The 18,685-nt window shown below is 57.1% G+C and overlaps 4 protein-coding genes and 1 non-coding gene across 5 annotated transcripts; all 5 read left to right on the forward strand.

Annotated features, from left to right (window-relative positions):
* The first annotated feature begins 1,493 nt into the window (after positions 1-1,493).
* MYCTH_2312891 (uncharacterized protein) lies at positions 1,494-4,213 on the forward strand. The gene is made up of 3 exons (XM_003667206.1): positions 1,494-1,655; positions 1,720-2,475; positions 2,531-4,213. Exons 1-3 carry the CDS (start codon positions 1,573-1,575, stop codon positions 3,939-3,941), a joined length of 2,250 nt encoding a protein of 749 aa, XP_003667254.1. The 5' UTR covers positions 1,494-1,572; the 3' UTR covers positions 3,942-4,213.
* A 172-nt stretch (positions 4,214-4,385) lies between these two features.
* Positions 4,386-4,479, forward strand: MYCTH_t186. The gene has a single exon. It is a non-coding gene; the product is annotated as a tRNA-Ile (tRNA).
* Positions 4,480-7,194: 2,715 nt separating this feature from the next.
* Positions 7,195-9,576, forward strand: MYCTH_2316740 (uncharacterized protein). Its single transcript, XM_003667207.1, has 2 exons — positions 7,195-8,354; positions 8,435-9,576. Exons 1-2 carry the CDS (start codon positions 7,376-7,378, stop codon positions 8,809-8,811), a joined length of 1,356 nt encoding a protein of 451 aa, XP_003667255.1. The 5' UTR covers positions 7,195-7,375; the 3' UTR covers positions 8,812-9,576.
* A 1,127-nt stretch (positions 9,577-10,703) lies between these two features.
* MYCTH_2029356 (uncharacterized protein) lies at positions 10,704-11,754 on the forward strand (the record flags this gene model as incomplete). The annotated part of the gene is made up of 4 exons (XM_003667208.1): positions 10,704-10,792; positions 10,879-11,323; positions 11,348-11,530; positions 11,614-11,754. Coding segments are annotated over 4 exons (858 nt in total), but the record flags the coding sequence as incomplete, so codon positions are not given.
* Positions 11,755-12,976: 1,222 nt separating this feature from the next.
* On the forward strand, positions 12,977-18,126 carry MYCTH_2312896 (uncharacterized protein). Its single transcript, XM_003667209.1, has one exon. The coding sequence runs from the start codon at positions 13,218-13,220 to the stop codon at positions 17,724-17,726; it is 4,509 nt and encodes a 1,502-aa protein (XP_003667257.1). The 5' UTR covers positions 12,977-13,217; the 3' UTR covers positions 17,727-18,126.
* The last annotated feature ends 559 nt before the right edge of the window (positions 18,127-18,685 follow it).

Genomic DNA, 18,685 nt, shown 5'->3' on the forward strand with positions numbered 1-18,685 from the left:
AAAGGTCCAAAGCTACGAACGGGTTGCTTTGCTTTAACGTTATATGGGATAGGTAGCAAAGGTCGAGCTCGTCCGCCGAACCTCTTTGGCACTAACTGATATCTAACAAGGGACTAGTAGTGCCCATGAGCAAGAGGAGTAACGGAGCGAACCCGTAATTACTGGTTGATTGTCGACGACTACAGCTGAGGTGAACAGCGCGGCTTCGGAGGGCGCGGATCCTTGCAAGACGGCAACCCAACTTCCTGCCTTCGCGGGTGGTCGTCAACACTCGCTCCTGGCTGGGCCAGAAGCAAGCAGGTGGCAAATTTTCAGGCTAATCTCAGCAGAGGCCCGCAAGAAAGAGCCGTACGTTCCCGTTCATCGTGAGGATTATTATGCAATTCTTCCGATTGCCGGAGGCGCAGCTGCAATGCCTCCAGCCATCAGTCTCTTGTAGGAGAGAAAGGCGTTTAGCTGTTTTGTTCGTCACATGAAAAACTCGGGTCGGTAGAGACAGTCATTCATGGGGGGCTTGCTCGGTAGGCCACTTTCAACGATCATCTTCATCCTCGGACTTTGCATGAAGAAGAGAACGGCCGCAGTAGCGTTTAAGTCAGGAATGTCGTTGGCCGAATCCCCATCATCATCGTGAGAGAACAAATTCGTTTAGTTCACCACGGCATTTTAGTTGCAGTACGCAGTCAAATTTGCACAGCAACTGCGCGACTCACTGCGTCTTTCGTAAGAATAATGGTGATGATCTAGCCCTGAGAACTGACAACTTTATACGCTGCTTTGTGAACTACACCGCTGGCAAAGTTTATTGACCTCTCAAACAAGGAAGGCGACTGGAAGCAGATTTCTGCCGCTCTCAAACCAGGAAAACATCGTCGGATGGTGGCCTTTTTTCTCGTGTGGCCAGCTGCCTGAGGTGCCGGCTCTCCAGCGTCAGCCAATGTTGGCGCGGTGCTGATTTATGTGCGGCCAAATATGCGGGCATAGCTTTGGTCGATTGCAGCTGATGCTTGCAGTCGTGTGAAGCTTGTGGTTCGAGTAGGTCCAAAGAAAACACTTGGACTGTCTCCCCAAGCGTCATCTTGGCGGAAGATGTGTTGAAAGCACATCTTGCTAGCATTCCCCTGCATTCTGCACCTTGCCGCTGCACATACATACAAGTACAGATTGCGTTTACTAAAGAAATAATACGAATAAAAAGCGTGAGTAGCCTTGATTGTCGTCCGAATCCTTCTGAAGATCATCCGGGCGGTTCCTCATACGGGCCATTTGAAGAAGATCGAATTGAGGGCTCCCATCTGTTCTTTCTTTTTCGTTCCCAATCTCCAAAGGCGTTAATTTCGTCTTTTCTTCTATGGAAGGGGCCACACTATGTACATATGTAATCCGTACTGTAGTCGGCAACCTGTATCCGTAATTATCGCACAAGCATGTAGATATGGGTCCCCGCCCACAGGTTTCAAGCCCCACTAAAAAATAGCGATAACGATAACAGCCGCGCATGCAACAGAAGGGGAAAAAACTCGACCGACAACGGTTGCTGGTGAAAGCCAACAACCGCCAACAACCGACAAAATGGTGAAAAGGAAGGTCGCGGCGCTCGAAAAGGTCGAGGCCGACCTGGTCAATCTGCAGTACAAGATTCGGAGGGATCCCAGGTCAGTCTCAGCACTGCCGCCTGCACATTTGCATCCGCGACGAGTCGCTAACGGGCGCCCCCAGGTCGTACGCTCAGGAATTCCACGATCAATGGCTCGCATACGATGCGCAACGGCAGATCTTCATGTCCTCGCCCACCACCGCCTCGAGCGAAGATGTCAAGAAGTTCCATGATCTCGTCGACCTGGTAGCCCACGTCGCCGACCTCTACCCCGACATTACGGCCCCGTTCCCCGACCACCTCAAGGAACTCCTCAACCAGCACCATGCGACGCTCGATAAGGAACTGCGCGAAAAGGTGGTGGGCAGCTTGGTGCTGCTGCGGAGGAAGGATGTGATCGATTCGACGAGTCTCCTGACTACTCTCTTTCCCATTCTCATCTCGACGCCGAGCAAGTCGCTGAGATCACTGCTCTACACCAAGATCATCAGCGACCTGAGGGAGTCGAACTCAAAGGCGACAAACCACCGGCTTAATCGGACCATCCAGACCGTGCTGCACAACCTCGTCACGTCGGACCGCACCTCGACCAAGGGCATGTGGGCTTGCCGGATCACCCGCGAGCTGTGGCGCCGCCAGGTCTGGACCGACGCGCGCCCGTGCGATGTCATGAAGGAGGCGTGCCTCAGCGACAACGAGAAGGTTGTCGTCGGCGGAGTGAGGTTCTTCTTGGGCGGAGACAAGGAGCGCGAGGAGCTTGAGGACGAGTCCAGCGACGAGGACATTGACATCAAGAAGGTCAAGCACCAAGGGACCATCAACAAGAAGACCAAGAAGCGCCAAAAGGCGTACGAGAAGGCCCTTGAGAAGATCAAGAAGTGCGCCGCTAAGCCTTCCTCTGTTATACCGCCGACCGTAGCTGACCCGCAGCAGGCAAGAGCGCAAGAAGCACGCGCCGCATCCGTTGAACTTCTCGGCTCTGCATCTCATTCACGATCCCCAAGGCTTCGCCGAGAAGTTGTTCCAAAAGCACCTTCAGAATACCAAGAACAAGTTCTCGCTTGAGAACAGGCTGCTAATCCTCCAGCTGGTGACCCGCCTGGTCGGGCTGCACAAGCTCATCATCATCTCGCTTTACTCGTGGTTCATGAAATACCTGACGCCGAAGCAACTCAACGTCACCTCCTTCCTCGCCTCGCTGGCCCAGGCAACGCACAACCTGATCCCGCCAGATGTCATCGAGCCCCTGGTGGTAAAGATTGCCAACGAGTTCGTCTCGGAAGCATCCGCGTCCGAAGTGGCCGCGGCGGGCATCAACGCCATCCGCGAGGTGGCCCTCCGTCAGCCGCTCTGCATGAACGAGACCCTCCTGCAGGATTTGGTCATGTACCAGAAGAGCAAGGACAAGGGTGTCGTGATGGCGGCAAAGGGTTTGCAATCTCTGTACCGCGAGGTCTATCCCGAGCTCCTGCAGAAGAAGTACCGCGGCAAGGAAGCCACCATGAGCCTGCGTGCGGGAGAAGTTAAGCAGTTGAAGTTCGGCGAGGAAGAAGAGGGAGGTATCGAGGGCATCGAGCTGCTCGAGAGATACAAAGAGGAGCAAAAGAGGAAAAAGCAGGAGGAGCGGGCTCTGAAGAACGGAGGGACCGACAACAAGGAGGACAGCGACGACTCGGACAGCGAGAGCTTCAAATCGGAAGAGTGGGAGATCGCCTCGACCGACAGCGAGTCCTCGGGCGGCTGGATCGACGTCAGCAGCGAGTCGGAAGACGACGAGCCAGCCAAGAAGAGGCGGCGCAAGGACGACGAACAAGACACCGAAGAGGCCCCCGCCCTGGTCGACACCTCCACCGAAGCGGAGGCCGCGCAGGCCGAGATCAACCGCATCTCCAAGCTCGCCACCACCACCATCCTGACCCCCGCCGACCTGGCCAAGCTGGAGGAGCTCCGGCGCGAGGCCAAGCTCGACAAGGCGCTCGGCCGGGCCTCGAAGCGCAAGAAGGAGCTCATCGAGAAGCACATCGAGGACGGGCTGACGGCCGACGACATCGAGCTCCCCGCGCAGCTGGGCAAGAAGACGACCAAGGAGGAGCGGGTGGCGCTGGCGCGCGAGGGCAAGCCGGCCCGCGAGGAGCACAAGTCGACGCAGGCGATCCGCCGGGCCAAGAAGGACGCCGAGGGCAAGAGCACGACCAACCGGGAGAAGGCGCGCAAGAAGAACTTCTTGATGACGCTCGGGAAGGCCCGGGCCAAGAACAAGCGGAGCCTGGTCGAGGCGAGCAGGACCATGAGGGCGCACATTGCGCGGAGCAAGCGCGGAGGAAGGAGGAGGAACGGGGGTTGATGGACGCATCGGGGGCGTGCTCTTCTTCTACACATCATACCTGTTGGACATGCTGGACTACTTGGGTGGACGGAACGGAGATTTGGGATGGTGCGCATCACCATCATAGTGTAGGTCGTGTCCGTAACCACTAAACCTACGTTGGTTCACGGGATCCTTGTCTCATGCGGGTTGTAGTTGCGGAGTTGGAACATTCGAGTTGTGTGTGGTTGCCGGCGATCATTGCCTAGTTCTCAGCAGATGAAATTGGTGGCTACGGGGGGTATTCGACTCCTTAAAAACATTTTTGCACCCTGGGTAAGAGCGGGATACGGTGGTCTACGTGTTGGACTTTGATTTTAGTTACTTCAATGGAGGTGGAAATGAGGGGTTCGGGGATGACGGGGAGGAAAACCAGAGTTCTTAGAGTCGTATCTCGAGCATTGAGCCCCAACCACAGGAAATAGTCCTGTGGTCTAGCGGTTAAGATTTCGCTCTTATACCCCTCGCAAGGGTCATGGGTATGCGACGGTCGCGGGTTCAATCCCCGCCAGGACTATCCGTTTTATTTTTGTAAATAATCCAAGCTCTTCTCAGCTTTCCTTCGGTATCCGGTTAGGAAGCTGTCCGTGACTTCCATGCAAGAACCGGCTACCTGGGCACTGGTGCGCTTGTCGTCGCTGAAGGAACGCTCTACCCGTAGTTCTTTTTTACGTTTAATCAAAATCGTTTCTTGCGGAAGCAGTCCGGATGAAAGTCACGTGACGAAGATGACCTTCTTCCTGGTTGCATGTACAATGCGTTTGCAAAAGTTGTATACGGATTACATAAAAATCGTACAATTAAAATGGCTCAGGGAGTCGACCTGGCCAGCGCAAAGCCACCAGTTGGGTCAGTAAGGTCTTGGTCAGGCCAAATCAGGCGTTCTGGTCAAGCCACCTGATGGCAGACTCGATACGGAGTGCGGAATATGGACCACTTGCATTTCTGCTTCGTATTGTCAATAAGGCGGACCCAACTAACCCGTGTCTTCGCTGTGCTTCCATTCTGCCGACTGGTGATGCACCGAGCTTTTCCGAAAACAGCTCCGGCCCCGAGTTCCTGCTGGGATGCACAGCCACAGGAATCCGGTTGCGCCACATCACGTAAGCATCACAGCGCCACATCCGTCGGTTATGCTGGAGTTCATTAAACTACATAGTACTCCGTAGTGTACGGAGTAATCCGTCCTTCCCAGGCCATGACTCCGGGGGTCTGCGGTGGATCAACGTGGCCCCATCCGGCTTTCGAGCAAGGGACCTGTGGACCGTTGACCGCAAACACGATGCGCGAGTTGTTCCAGAACTTCCCATATGTTGGCCCACCATGGGTGAACGAGGAGCCTCTCCTGAAGCACAGGACACGCGAAACATCAGATGTGCTCAAACTGGAATAGCGCCGTTGTGGTGCATATGTACTGTACTCGTGAAACATAGCTACTGTAAGGCTCGACTCTCCAACAAAGGACTGTGTCGGATATCGAACGAATTCCTTGAAGCTGATGCAGGCAACGCTCTGTTTTGTCGTTGGTCGGCCGATTGATGGCTCGTGGGTTATGCTGGCCTCACGCCGTTCTGTTTGTAATCCGTACAGTATATACCTAGGTATGTACAGTACATACATTACTAGTACATTATGCTTGGCCCAGATGCACAGCCTCAAGAGTATCGGAGATGAGAATGGTCGAGTTATCAGCGAGGACACGTAGTGTACGGGTTATTTATTACCGCTTGGAGGCCGCCAACTCCAAGAACCTTGAACGGATGGTTATCCTAATGTTAACCCAATCCTGAGCGGACCAAAAGTAGTGAGCGGATTGATCTGTGGAGCCGCGTCCAATATGAAACGGCCTCACAGATTTCGACACTTCCTTTTTTTTTGGGGGGAGCGCTCTCTCTGTGCACTGACACCAGTGTCTTAAAGATATGGAGCCCACTGCCGGTCTGAAATGATGCAGCAAAAAGGAGGGCAACCAAGTTGGCGGGCGAGCGCTGTGGGAAAGTGTGAGGCGGAGCTTAGAGCGGAAGACCCGGCAGTCGGGAACGGAAATTGCCGACTCGCCGACGTCAGGGTCCCCATATGACAAGTAGGTAGTCAAGTTGCGGTGGGTTTTCTTCTCTTAACCAGCCATCCGAACCGATTTGATGAAGGGCTGTGTGTTGTGTGGGCTAACTAGTGTATGCATGTCTCCTGCGTACGGTTTGCTCTCTCCTGGGCAAAACTGCCGATTGCCATGCTTGATCATGGAGGCGATACCAGAATCCGTATAGGTACCTCCGTACTCCGTACTAGGTACGGTACCAACCTCCGAGTGGAGGCGCCGTTTCATCGCTGCCTCCGCGTCCCGCATCATGGCATGTGGAGCACAATTCCGGTGGGCAACTTGTACCGATGAACTCGTGAATGCAATAGGAAAGAGTGCAGCAAGCTCTCCACTACTTCAGTCTCTTCATCACGTCTTGCAGACGTTTGACTCTGCGCGTCTGGTCTCTCTGCTTGTAGGTTTCGTTCCTTTGTCGCATCCTAAAGTGTATAGTAAATGCCGAGCGAGGCAGTGCAAAGAGGAGCCAACAGCATCTTCAGCTTTCCGTGGCTCGAGCACCGCCCGACCATAAAGTTCCAGCCTCCGTTTCGCATCGTTGTGCCCGCAACTTTGCCCAGTTGTGCAAACTGCACGGATTTCGACAGCTTTCCCTCGTCACCATGGTAGCTAAAGTGCGTTAACTCCGCAGCAAGGCAGCAGCTTATCCAGAAGCTGTCAGCTGCATTTTCTCCCGAATCGGCCAGGTTATCCGTACTAGAGTCGTGCTATCCTGCTTAGTACTGCTGTAGGAGTGTGCCCTGAAACTTGGTACTTAACAGCATCATTTGCTGAACGGAGTCGGTACCTGCAGTTATGCGCTCTTTACTGCCAGAAATAAGGTACCGCTTCGCCGGCGAGGGTACCTGCAAGCAGGAGCGATGGACTGCGTTGCTGTGACCGCTGAACAGCCTATTTCCCCGAGGCGCTTCCTGATTCGCCCAGCGGTCAGCAAAACTTGTGGGGCTCCTCGTCCCGAATTGGCTGACCGGTTTCCCTCACAATAGCTTACGCGTCCTCGTCCCAAAAGCGACAGATATCCCTGCACAATCAGCGCTTGCTGCGACCACTGCCCAGTTCTGCGTCGGTCGATTCAAAACTGGGCTTGCTTGCCTCCCCTTCCTGCCCTTCCCTTCCTTTAACACCTCTTGCGTCTCAGCACGCCTTAAACAAGTGATCGCGAAGAAACAACTCATTTCTTCACGACATCGCTGGAAGGGCATTTAACAGCAGGACGCAGCGAAGCTTTTTTTTTTTTGAACGACTGACCCAACCAACGGTTTCCGCGCCGTTTGACCACTCGATTAGTCATTCCAGGCTGGGCAGTCGGGACGCAATGGCTGGATCCCAACAATCGGGCGGCGGGTTTGACCCCCTCGAGTTCATGGACTTCTCACAATACGACAGCAACAACAATAACAACAACAACAACGACAACAACAACGCCAACACCAATAACAACAACAACAACACAAACACCAACAACCTCGGGTACCAGCCATCATCGCTGTCGCCCTCATCCTCGATCACTCTCAAGTCAGAGACTTCGGATGCACCGTCGCTGTTTCCCTCCAACCAGGGCTTCTCGGCGCCCAGCCATCAGTACGACCTCTACAAGCAGCAGACAGGCCTTGTCCCTGGTGCATTGACCACCACCCTGTCCATGAATGAGCCCCACGGTTACTTTCAGGAGTTTCTCGATCTTCAACAGAACGACATGCTCAGTGGCTTGGGGGGAGCGGACGATGTGTTCGACTTCAACGCGCCTTTGACGGGCGGCCTTGATGCTTCGGGGTTGGATCTGGATATGGGCTTCCAGACACAGGCGTCGGATACCGGGATCTACCTGAACTCGACCATCAACCCCAGCGCCATTGGTGGGCAGGAGCCTGATGCTCTGACCTCGCCCCTGCCCTCCACACCCGCACTGTCGACGCCCCCAGGCCGCGTGTGGCCAGGTATTCACCAACAGCAGGCAGCCTTGAGGGCACAACAGAGGCGACAACAGCAGCAGCAGCAGCAACAGCAACAACAGGTTAAGCAGGCGCCAAAGCCCAGGTCGCCGCAGACCAGCAGCTCTATTGCTGAGCAAAACGTTCAACAAATACTCAACTCGATGCGTTCCGAGCCCGTGCAATACACGCCCATCAAGACTCTACCGCATATGAACTTTACCAGGCGGCCAAAGACAGATGCGGAGATGGACGAGGATGAGAAGTTCCTGGCCAGCGAGGAGGGCAAGAAGCTCAGCAGCCAAGAGCGTCGCCAGCTCCGAAACAAGGTCTCCGCCCGCGCCTTCCGCGGCAGGAGGAAGGGTAAGATAGCTCCCCTAATTTGTTTCCTAATAACCCCTCCATCACGCGGCTGCGTGCAGTATCACTAACTCGAGCGACAGAGTACATCAGCTGGTTGGAGACCCAGCTGACGGACAAGGTCAACGAGGCCGGCCTCCTCCGGGCGCAGAACCAAGCACTGATCGAGGAAAACGCGCGGCTGACGGGGCTGACCAAGATGCTCCTGTCGTCGGAGCACTTCCGGGACATGCTGGCCGACCTCAGCTCAAACCCCCAGAAGCTGGCCGACCTGCGCTCCGCCAACGAGCCTCAAGCCCAGCAGCAGGCGCGCCAGCAGGCCGAGCGCGAGGCCCAGATGCAGGCCCGCCTGCAAGCCAACAAGGACGCCAACCCCCATCTCGCCGAGCAGCAACACCTCCAGTACCAGGAGCACTTTCGCCTACACATGATGGCCAACCGTCATACGAGCGTCGCTTGAGTAGCGATTTTTCAGCGTTTGCATGTGCCTTGAAGAAATTACTATTGGAGTGGTTATTTGTGGACTTCGGCGTTGGGCTTCTCGGGTGCTGGGATATGGCTCGTGTGCATAGCGGATACTCTCTGATTCTCTTTTTGTATAGCCTGTTTTTCTCCTATCTGTTTATTCGGCGGCCCTGCCCCCCCTCAGCTACATGCGGAATGCATCAAAGACATGACAGACGTTGCGAGCCACTTTACGGCTCCAGAAGAGAATACAATCCGCTCTGCTCTTCAGCTTGCGCGCATCTCGCCAGTCGATGTTATTATGACTACTTTTAGGGCCGCGTCTGTGACGGCTTTTGCCCTGTTCTGCCTTTTTCCATTGTCGCCTTTCACCTTCAGCCGTTCTCGCTTCTACCCACTTAGGGTTCACGCGGCCCATCCTCACGAACTTTCCTGGATTTAATTAAGCTGCCGTCGTGTCATGACCCGATCCGGCCTTGTTAGGGCGATCTGGGGGACGGTCAAAGAGCGGAGAACGCACAAGTTCGTCGTTTGATACATGGTTTGCTTCCGTTCACAGTTGCTGTACTGCGATGGCCAGCGGCATGAACTACGAGATGAGCACAGCGGTCATCAAGTCGAGGTCTACTTAGCATGCCTTAGAAGCAGAATCGGAAGTGTTACGTGCAATGCTTTATTCTTGTTTCTTCTCGGGGCTTTGCTTCCCTCATGCTGCCAGGTTCAACAGCAGTTAGAGAGAATGGATACCTGATGAATTTTCACACTTGAGATAACAGTCTCCTCTAGTTTGCTCATTGTCTCGGAAAGAGAGAGAAAAAAAGGCAAAATGCTGGGTTCCTCGAACCGAGGCTCATCACTTACACACCAGCTCACGTCCGTTTCGCCTTCGATAACAACGACAATTCAAGACGTTCCGGGCTGTAGTGTATAGGATGGTAGCCGATTTCGGTAACCATCTCACAACAGCCAACTTGTCAACTCGACGCCTGGTATCAGCCAAAGTCAAGACCAGGATCCCGGACTAAGGAGTCACGATGGAGGACTGAGTTTGAGACTCTACGTGTCGGGAGGGACGGCTCGGGATCGGGGGTCGGCAAGTGGGGGAATAAATAATATATATTGGTGCTTGAGCGCAGGCAAGCCATACATGCATTCGTAGCGAGTGTGCAGCAATAAACGTCCGATCCGGCTAAAGTTGACCACCACGACCGCCGTCCAGATTTGGCCGTGTCTCCGCTGCTGCGTGGGCCTGCGCGCAGTTGCTCACTTGCGAGCAAGCTGCAGTGCTGGGTAATCAAGATTTAAATCGCCTAAGTACAGCGCAGATTGGGGGGCCGTCTATGTTACGCTGCACTTGGGGGGAGATAGCAGTATCAAGAGTTCTCCGCTGGTGGTTTTCCTGCGGGATCCAAAGGACTACCCGGTCAAATCAAAAGCAAGCTATGGCAAAACCTAGGTTGGAACCAAGACGTACAAAGCGGTTCCAGTCGTCTGGATCTACGTTGTGCGACTTGGCGCAATATAGCGAAGTCGGATCACTCAGAGGCCCTATCCACCTTGGGTCTATCATTGCAACGTGCGTCGTCAGCATATTTGGAGAGACCAACAGGAATGAGGGAAATGGAAGTTACCAAGCAGCGTAAAGTGATACAAACCCTAGACATAACGAGGTGCTTTCCGTTCCTGGGAGAATCGAAGCAGTATATAAGAGGGCAAGTGAGAAGGGGCGTTGAAAAGCTAGACTATACCAACCTTGCATTAAAAGTAGCTCGTTAAAGGTTGCTCAAAAGGTTTGTGATCGCATAGCGGCGGTCATCTGTTTCTCGCGCCTCCATCTTGCCAACAGACCTGCTTCATATAGTCCTGACGGAAGATATCTATATACAGATGGCTCGATTCTCTAAGCTTGCCGTCGGCCTCCTCATGGTGTCTTTGGCTTCTGTGGCCTGCACCAACCCGGCCAAACGCAGGGCATGGTAAGCAGGATATCTGCCCGGATCCATCGTTGCTCGACACGACTAACTGACTGACTGACTGATTCGTCTTTGGGTTGGGAGGGCAGGCATACCCTGAGCAACGATGAGAAGCAGGTGTACATCCAGGCCGAGCTTTGTCTCATGGAGCTGCCCGCCAAGCTGAGCTTCCCGGCGGCCCGGACGAGGTTCGACGAGCTCCAAGTCATCCACCAGCTCCAGGCATATGCCACCCATTTCGTGGTGAGTGAAGATGAGGCTATTTCAGGGACGACAAAGTTATCTTGCCCGCTGACGTGCTTTCTCTGCGTCAGGGGGCGGCCACGGCGGCGTGGGTGGGCAGGTGAGTCTAAGTTTATGGATCTGCTTGCGTTCTTTGTTCCTTTTACCTTTACTTTTTCGTCTGGTTTCCTACATCTGTTCGGAAATCCACTACTTGCTATCAGATCCCCTCGTGCTATGGTGGTGTTGGCAAGTCGCAGTTTCGGTAGTCTCGAGGGCGATCGATCGAAAGGATATTTGCTGACCTTATCCGTCGGGGCGAAATCCGACTCATAGATGCTCAACGGTGTCTCGAGCCCCGGCGACCCTCTATTCTACCTACACAACACATGGCTGGACAAGGTGTTCTGGGACTGGCAGGCCAGGGACAGGTCGACGCGCACGACGACCATCGGCGGGACCAACATCGCCCCGGACGCGCCGCCGGGCTTCCCCACGCGGCCCTCGAATATCCCGTTAGTCTGCCCCTGACTGATATCCTCCTCATGCTTAGGGTCGACAATTCAATGGCGTTCGGCGACACTGATTGTATATCTAGCAAGCCTGCTGGTGCCGACGGCAACCCTGGCAAAACCACCACGCTAAGCCATGTGCTCAACATGTACGGCAATATGCCCAACGCGACGGTGGGTGACGTCTTGGACATTCAGGGCGACTTTGTCTGCTACGAGTACGTCGAGCCAGAGGAGGAGGTGACGGTATGAACTTGCCACTCGAATCAATGTGGTACCTTGGAAAGAGGGAATGCTGCCCGAGAGTTGGAGTCCGGCGTGGTCCGAGCCGGGTTGAGCACGATGAGGAATCATCTGAAGTACGTAAGACAGGTACCGTTAAAGATGGCAATTCAAAAAAAGGGCGAGACCATGGTGTTGACGACTTTTGTATGGAATCGGTGGTCTCTTTTCAGTCCTATCGCCAGCATTCGGCTCGCATCTTCTTCTGGAATTGACCGCACTAAGGCAGCCAAAGTTGCTTGGATGGCGACTGAGCTCGTGATTGATATCGTCCTGTTGCTGGAGCAGTTGTAGACCTGCGGGTCAAAGTCAATTGAACTCTGGTGGTGCAACGGGAGACTGCGGGAGGGTTGTCAAACGATTTTGACCTCTCGATTCATCATTGACTCTGGTTCTGGAAGAGAAGGCATCATCGACGATTTTTTTTTTTTTGTTGTTGTTGTTGTTGTTGTTGATTAGACTCGGGCGAGATCAGAAGAAGGATGAGGACTCAGAACCCAGAGGAGTCGAGGAGCCGAACAGTCTGTGTGCGGGTGCATTCCAACTCTTTCTGACCGACTTTCTCAAAAGCGCCGAGTCCGCAAAGTGGCCCTGCTCCATCAATGCCCCGGGCAAGTCAGGCATGCGGAAGGAAAGAATGGAGCTAGGCCGGGGCACCTGCAGCTTCCGGCGTGAGACCGTGGAGAAAATGGATTATTGAGAGGATGGGTTTCTTTCTGTCTCCCGCTCAGGTCCCGAAACAGAAACAGTGGCTTTCACACGCATCGACCGGCCTCCAGGGCATCAGACCAGAGAAAAGGGTGACCTGCCCGGTTTGCTGTCCAGTGGCTTCATGGTGGCTCGTTTTGGGGGAAAAAAATGGAAAAAGAAATACGAGACAAATCGGCGACGAGGCGATTTTGCATACCTCTATCCGTACATGCGCATATGCACGTATGACGGAGTACACTCCCGGAGAGTTTGCCGTGCCGCTGCCGTTGCATCAAAGGGAAGCCAAGGTCAGACCAGTCCCAGGTTGCATTGGCAGCGGCACGCACCGCGTCTGCGCCAAGAGGGGAGCAGCGGGGTCCATCGCCCTAGCAACGCTTTGTTTACTCGGGCCACCATTGGCCTATCGATCCTCGTTCCAGGCCGGCCGCGGCCTGTCACCGCCTATCCGCAAGCCCTGTCACCGCCCCTAGACCAGTCGGGTGTGCCCGCCGCCAAAACAACCGGCCTCGCCTCGACATTTCGAACGAGTGCCAGCGCATCGCTGCTTTAGCCTCTCCACTCGCGTGGGCGCTCCCATTGGCACTCGCCCGTTGCCCCGAGCTATGGGCTGTTCAGGGGACGCGCATGTCTTGTTCTGAGCTCTGTATAAACAGCGAATCTGTTGTCGCGCTGCTCTTTTGCTCGAAGCCGTTCTATTCAACATGCCGCGGAAGGCTCCAGAGCTGGATCTGGACTTTAACATATATGTCGACCCTTCCTGCCTGAGCGAACCAATGGACGGCGAAACCCCCGCGACGGTGCCACCATCGGCCGATGAGGTGCACGAAACTGTTGTTCCCGACACGCCCGAGGAACTGGTTACCGCAGACGCAACGGTAGATGCAGACCAAACAGCCCAGGACGCCACAGGTGGTGCTGCCGAACAGCAGGAGCCGGAACCACCAGCTCCGGAGGGGGATATCGCACCCTTACAGAGTGAGGGCCCTGCGATCGAGGAAGCTGAACAACCAGAAGTTGAGGCTACGGAGCAGGAGCCTGTGGCTGAGCAACCAGAGACCTCTACAGAGGAGAAGCTCCTGGAGGAACCACCAGCCCCAGAGGATGAACAGCCCGCCCAGCCTCCTGCGGCCGACGAGAGCGCGTCCTCGGCGTCCACCGAGGACGCACCAGTGACGCCCGATGCAAGCCCGGAGGCGGACAGCGCCCCCGAGCCTGAACAAGCAGACGAGCCGGTCGCTGAAGATTCGGCGGCTGATGTCGACACCGAGCCGAGCTCTGGACCAGAGCCTGCAGACGAACCTTTTCCGGAGGCTGCAGCTGAGGAAGAGGCTGTTGCCGAATCTACCGTCCCGCAAGACCAGAAAGATGGCGATGTCGAGCCCCAGTCTGCGGAGGAGCCCGTGATCATGGATTTTGATCGCCAGGAAGAGGAGACCGAGGCGACAGCGGAGAATGCTCCCGCATCGGATGGGCCCGTCGAAGAGGATACATCTGCTCCAGAGGTGCCGGCCGAAGAGAAACCCTCTCCTGAAAGCCAGGACATCCTGGCCGGGAACGCCGATGTCGAAACCTCTCCGAGGGTGGAGTCAGACGGCGAGGAGGAGCGAGGACCCCAGCGGAACTTCACCGACAGGAAGACATCGCTGAGAACAGAGGCTCTCATCCAGGCCGCGGCGCGTGCCGTAGTCGCAAAGATCGAGAAGCGCAAGAGTGGAGACCTTCCCGACCACGACGACGACTTCGATGAATCCCTTATCACTGGGGATTCGCAGGACACCTACGTGCCGGGGACCGACGTCCAAGATAGCGTAGGCCATGGCAGCCGGCCTCTCAGTCGGCAGTCGTCGGAATCGCACGCCGTCCGCCACATCCCCTCCCGCTCCACCTCGAGCGACGAGGCCGGCGACAGCAGTTCGCACAACGGACGCGATGACGACGTCTTCAGCGTCCGCAGCACCCGGAGCTCCCTCTGCTCCCTCGACAACGACAACTTCCATGCAAAGACCCCGCAGGCCAAGGAGAGCCTCTCCCGCCGTGACTCGTACTCCTCTACCCTTCACCACCACTCCTCCCCCTCTCCAGCCCGCACCGTCTCCAACTTCTCCACCATCTCGGGTCTCTCCCAATATGACAACGACTACTACGACTCCGACCTCAGCCCCAAGCATACCTTCATCCCCTACGACGCCACCATAAAGCCCACCAGACAGACCACCCGCCGCATGCCCTTCCGCACCCCGTCCGAGATCCGCGCCATGCAGATGTCCTCGCCGACGCCCTCCGTGTTCAGCGGCAGCTCGCCTGTCCGCCGTTCTCCGGGGAGCGGCGGAGGAAGAGAAAGCAGCGGGAAGCGGTCGTCGCTCTCGCGGCTCGGAAGCCCCGCGGCGGCCGCGGCGGCGCAGTACTCGCCCAAGGGCCGGTCGACGCCGCCGCGGTTCAAATCGGCACCCCCGCAAGAGGCGCCCCTGGTGCTGCTGCACGTCACCCTGCTGCCGCTGCGGTGGGCGTGGGCCGGCGTGCTCGAGAGCCTGGACTCGCTTGCCGTCGGGGGTAAGGCCGCGGGCGTCGCCGCCGGCGAGGAGGGGGGCTGCTCCTCGACGTCTCCGGAAGCGGGGGCTGGCCTCCCCTCTTCCGCTGCTGCTGCTGCCGCCGCCGCCTTGCGAGCGTTCGAGCCGAGTGACCAGCTCAAGAGCCTGCGGGACGCCTGGCGCGAGCTGCAGGACCGCGTCGGGGACACGGTCCTGGAGCGCGGCATCCTGCTGCCGCACCCGCAGAGCGACTACGAGGTGCTGGAGGAGAGGCTGCTCGAGGCGCTGGAGCTGCCCCTGCGCCGCCGCGCGCGCATCCTCGAGTGCGGGCACTACGTCGGTCCCGCCAACGTGGATCCCGACGAGAGCAGCGATGAGGAGGGTTACGACGACGAGGAGAAGGAGGACGAGAAGAGGAAGAAGAGGCATTGGTGCTCCACCTGTCGCGAGGAGATTCGGTACGAGGACCTCGGGCCGGGCAAGGTGTTCCGCGTCAAGGTGTACGCGAGCAATGGGCTGATGAAGGCGGGCGCGTGGGAGGCCTGCTGGAAGGAGATGGAGCGCGTCGACGTCGAGCTGGAGCCGATTGTGGACGTGGCGGTGCAGAACGAGCTCGAGAGGCTCGCGGTGCTGCAAATGGAGCTGGATGAGCAGCGCCGGCGGGAGCTCGAGATGATGGAGAGGACGCCCGATCCCGAGCCCGAGGCGGAGCTGAAGCGCGAGTCTACCTTCGGGCAGGACCCGGGGTCGCCCAGCCGGCAACAGACGGAGCACCCGACCTCCGAAGCCGACCTCTCGCACATGGACGCACAGAGGGCCATGATGTCGTCCCCCGCCCCGTCGCCGGGCATGCAGCTGGCCAGGCGTACTTCGACCCCCCAGCCCTCGGCATCAACCACTCTCGTGCGCGCGGACACTCCCACCACCTATCCGATCGATACTTCTGAAGAACGCCGTCTCCGGGATGAGGAGCGCATGCGCGAGATCTACGGTGACAACCCGCCGGCTCCACCTCCCGCTCCCGCTCCCGCTTCCGCTCCCGCTGCTGCCCCAGCCCGGCTCCCTGCGCCGCCAGCACCAGCAGAACAGGCACAGCACCAGCAGCAACAGCACCAGCACGCACACTACCAGCAACTCCAGCATGCCCACTCCCATGCGCTGACAGCCGCTGCCCCTCCGCCTTCGATGCCTCTTCTTACTGATGCCCCGTACCGACACCATCCCCAGCACGACCCTTACCACACCAACCCCCTGCAGCAGCAACCCGATGACCCATACGACCAGCGCGGCCGTCGCCAAGGCCAGCAGCAGCGTCCCCCGGCGCGGCCAATCGTGCTGGACGAGAACTCGGGCTTCGTCGAGCTGCTGATGGAGGCCTTCAAGGTGCTGTTGCGCGATCCCAAGAACGTGGCCATCATCGTTCTCTGCGTCTTCCTCGTCGTGCTCATGAAGCGGCCCGGCGGGGCGCCACAACAGTTATCACCAGCACCACTACCACCATCACCACCACCACAACAGCAGCAGCAGCAGCAACAACCGCCTGTGGTGCAGGTCGTGCCGCCCAGTCTGGGGCCGGCAGGAGGGTATCGGATGGACGAGGGACACGGCCACGGCCGTGATGATGCTCACGCCGCCTCCAAGGGCGTCGTCACGCCGCCGAGCGTGAACGCGCCCGTCATGGAGTACGTCGAGGAGGTCTTGGCGAGCATGGCCGCGCCCGAGGTGGACGACGGGCTGGGGCCTGTCGGCGCCGCTGCTGAACCGGCGGTGGTCATCAAGCAGGCTGAGGACGTGAGTGCTGTGGAGGAGCCCGAGGCGGAGCCGGTGGAAGCGGGAGCCGCTCAGGTCGAGGAGGACTCGGCGGCTGCCGAGCAGGTTGCTGGAGTTGAGGCGACAAAGGCAGAGGAGGGGGGGAAGGTCGTCGCCCCTGCCCTTTCCCTTTCCCTCCCCGCCGACGTATGCCCTCCGCGCGGGCTGGAGTATCCCATCACGCTCGTGGGAGAGGTCCCGGAAATTGGGGAAGCAGAGTCGGAGGATGATCAGTCCTCCGCCGCTCCGCAAACTCCGTCCCCCCCGGAAAGCCCGGCCGACCAGGAGGCCGTTTTGGAACAGTCGGCTGCGCTTGAGCCGGAAAACCCAGAGGAATCAAATGCCTCCTTTGAGGCTGCGGCGGCGGAGGCCGAGGGTAAGCCGGAACAGGACGGCCCGGCTGGCAGGTGCGATGTCGACGCCGATTTCGAGGATGATGATGATGATGAGGAGGAGGAGGAGGAGGAGGAGGACAGCGCTAATCCGGACACCGACGACGCGGGAGAAGACGCGGCCGTGCCCGCCGCCGCCACCACCACCGCCACCAGCTCATCGACGCGCTCCGCGTCCACCTCCCCCGCGTTCCTGCCCGGCCCGTTCGTGACGGAGCGCAAGACGGTGCGCGTGTTCGAGACGGTGACGGAGACGGTGCGGGTGAGCGTCGTCACGCAGACCGAGACGGTCTCAACGGTCGTGACGGCCATCCCGCAGACGGTCGAGGAGACGGTGTACGAGACGGAGACGGTGCGCATCACCGTCTCGGTGCCGGTCGAGGAGCAGAAACATCAGCAGAAACATCAGCAGCAGCAGCAGCAGAAGCAGAAGAAGAAGGTCCAGGCCAGCAAAGGGTGTAGGCGGACGGGCTGGTTCTAATGCGCTATGTTAAACATGGGTTTTGTTGAAGGGGGGGGGGGGGGGGAGGAGGGAGCGGATGGCAAATTGCATGTCTTGACTATGTGATGAATGGATGAGATTCATGGACACGATGGATATGCAGGATGAAGTGGCATAAATGTATGGAGTGAAATGTGGATTTTCTTTGTTCTTTTCTTACTTTTCATCGTTTCCTTTTCCTCTTTCCTTTCTGCTCGTTCCATTAGGTATGCATAGCGGTAGTCGAAACATCTGATGGAAATCATGATGACCTCGTTAAATCCGTCCCTCTTTGTTGACTTGACAATGCTTTGATTGTGCATAACCAGGTATTTCCTCCTCGACCTTGTTGTATGTGAGTCCGAATGTGCAATGAATCGAGGTGCATCTCCCGAATTGCTCTCGAATGCAGCGGTTGCGCTCATGTTGACAAACTTCCCAATCAGGAGTGCGCAGGGGTCCAAGTTCCATCGGAAGTGGGTCTGCCTTGTATTGTCTTTCTCGGGCTCGAAACCGCAAAGGCAAACGTGAGGCTAGGGCATTCGGGCCTTCTGGAAGCCTTGGCTGTTGCAGTCGTGTTTCTTTCAGAGTGGGTTTCGAGACTGATGTTGACGTTATGGGCTTGGTGCGGCGCCATCCAAGATTTGGCCAGATATGATCGGGCCTGATCGGTACCCCTGAAGATCAGGCCCGGGGCATGGTGTGCTGAAACTGGGGTCTTATCACGGGCTATTATTGCGTCCCCATCTCGGTGCGTTCCCGAGTGTTCTCCCTGCAAGGTACCGGAGCTCTGAATCCGCATCTTCCAACGCGCTTGGGGTCGCAAAAACGTGAAAACAAAAGAAAAAAATGGCTTTGATGAACTGTACCAGATTCACAAGTGCGCCTAGCTTCCTTTGAAATTTTTACTTCCCATCGGCTGACCCAAAGCGGGATTTTCGATGATTGCTTCTCTGCCA

The sequence above is a fragment of the Thermothelomyces thermophilus genome, chromosome 7 (genome assembly GCF_000226095.1).
Source record: "Thermothelomyces thermophilus ATCC 42464 chromosome 7, complete sequence".
In the NCBI taxonomy this organism is placed as follows: Eukaryota; Fungi; Ascomycota; class Sordariomycetes; order Sordariales; family Chaetomiaceae; genus Thermothelomyces; species Thermothelomyces thermophilus.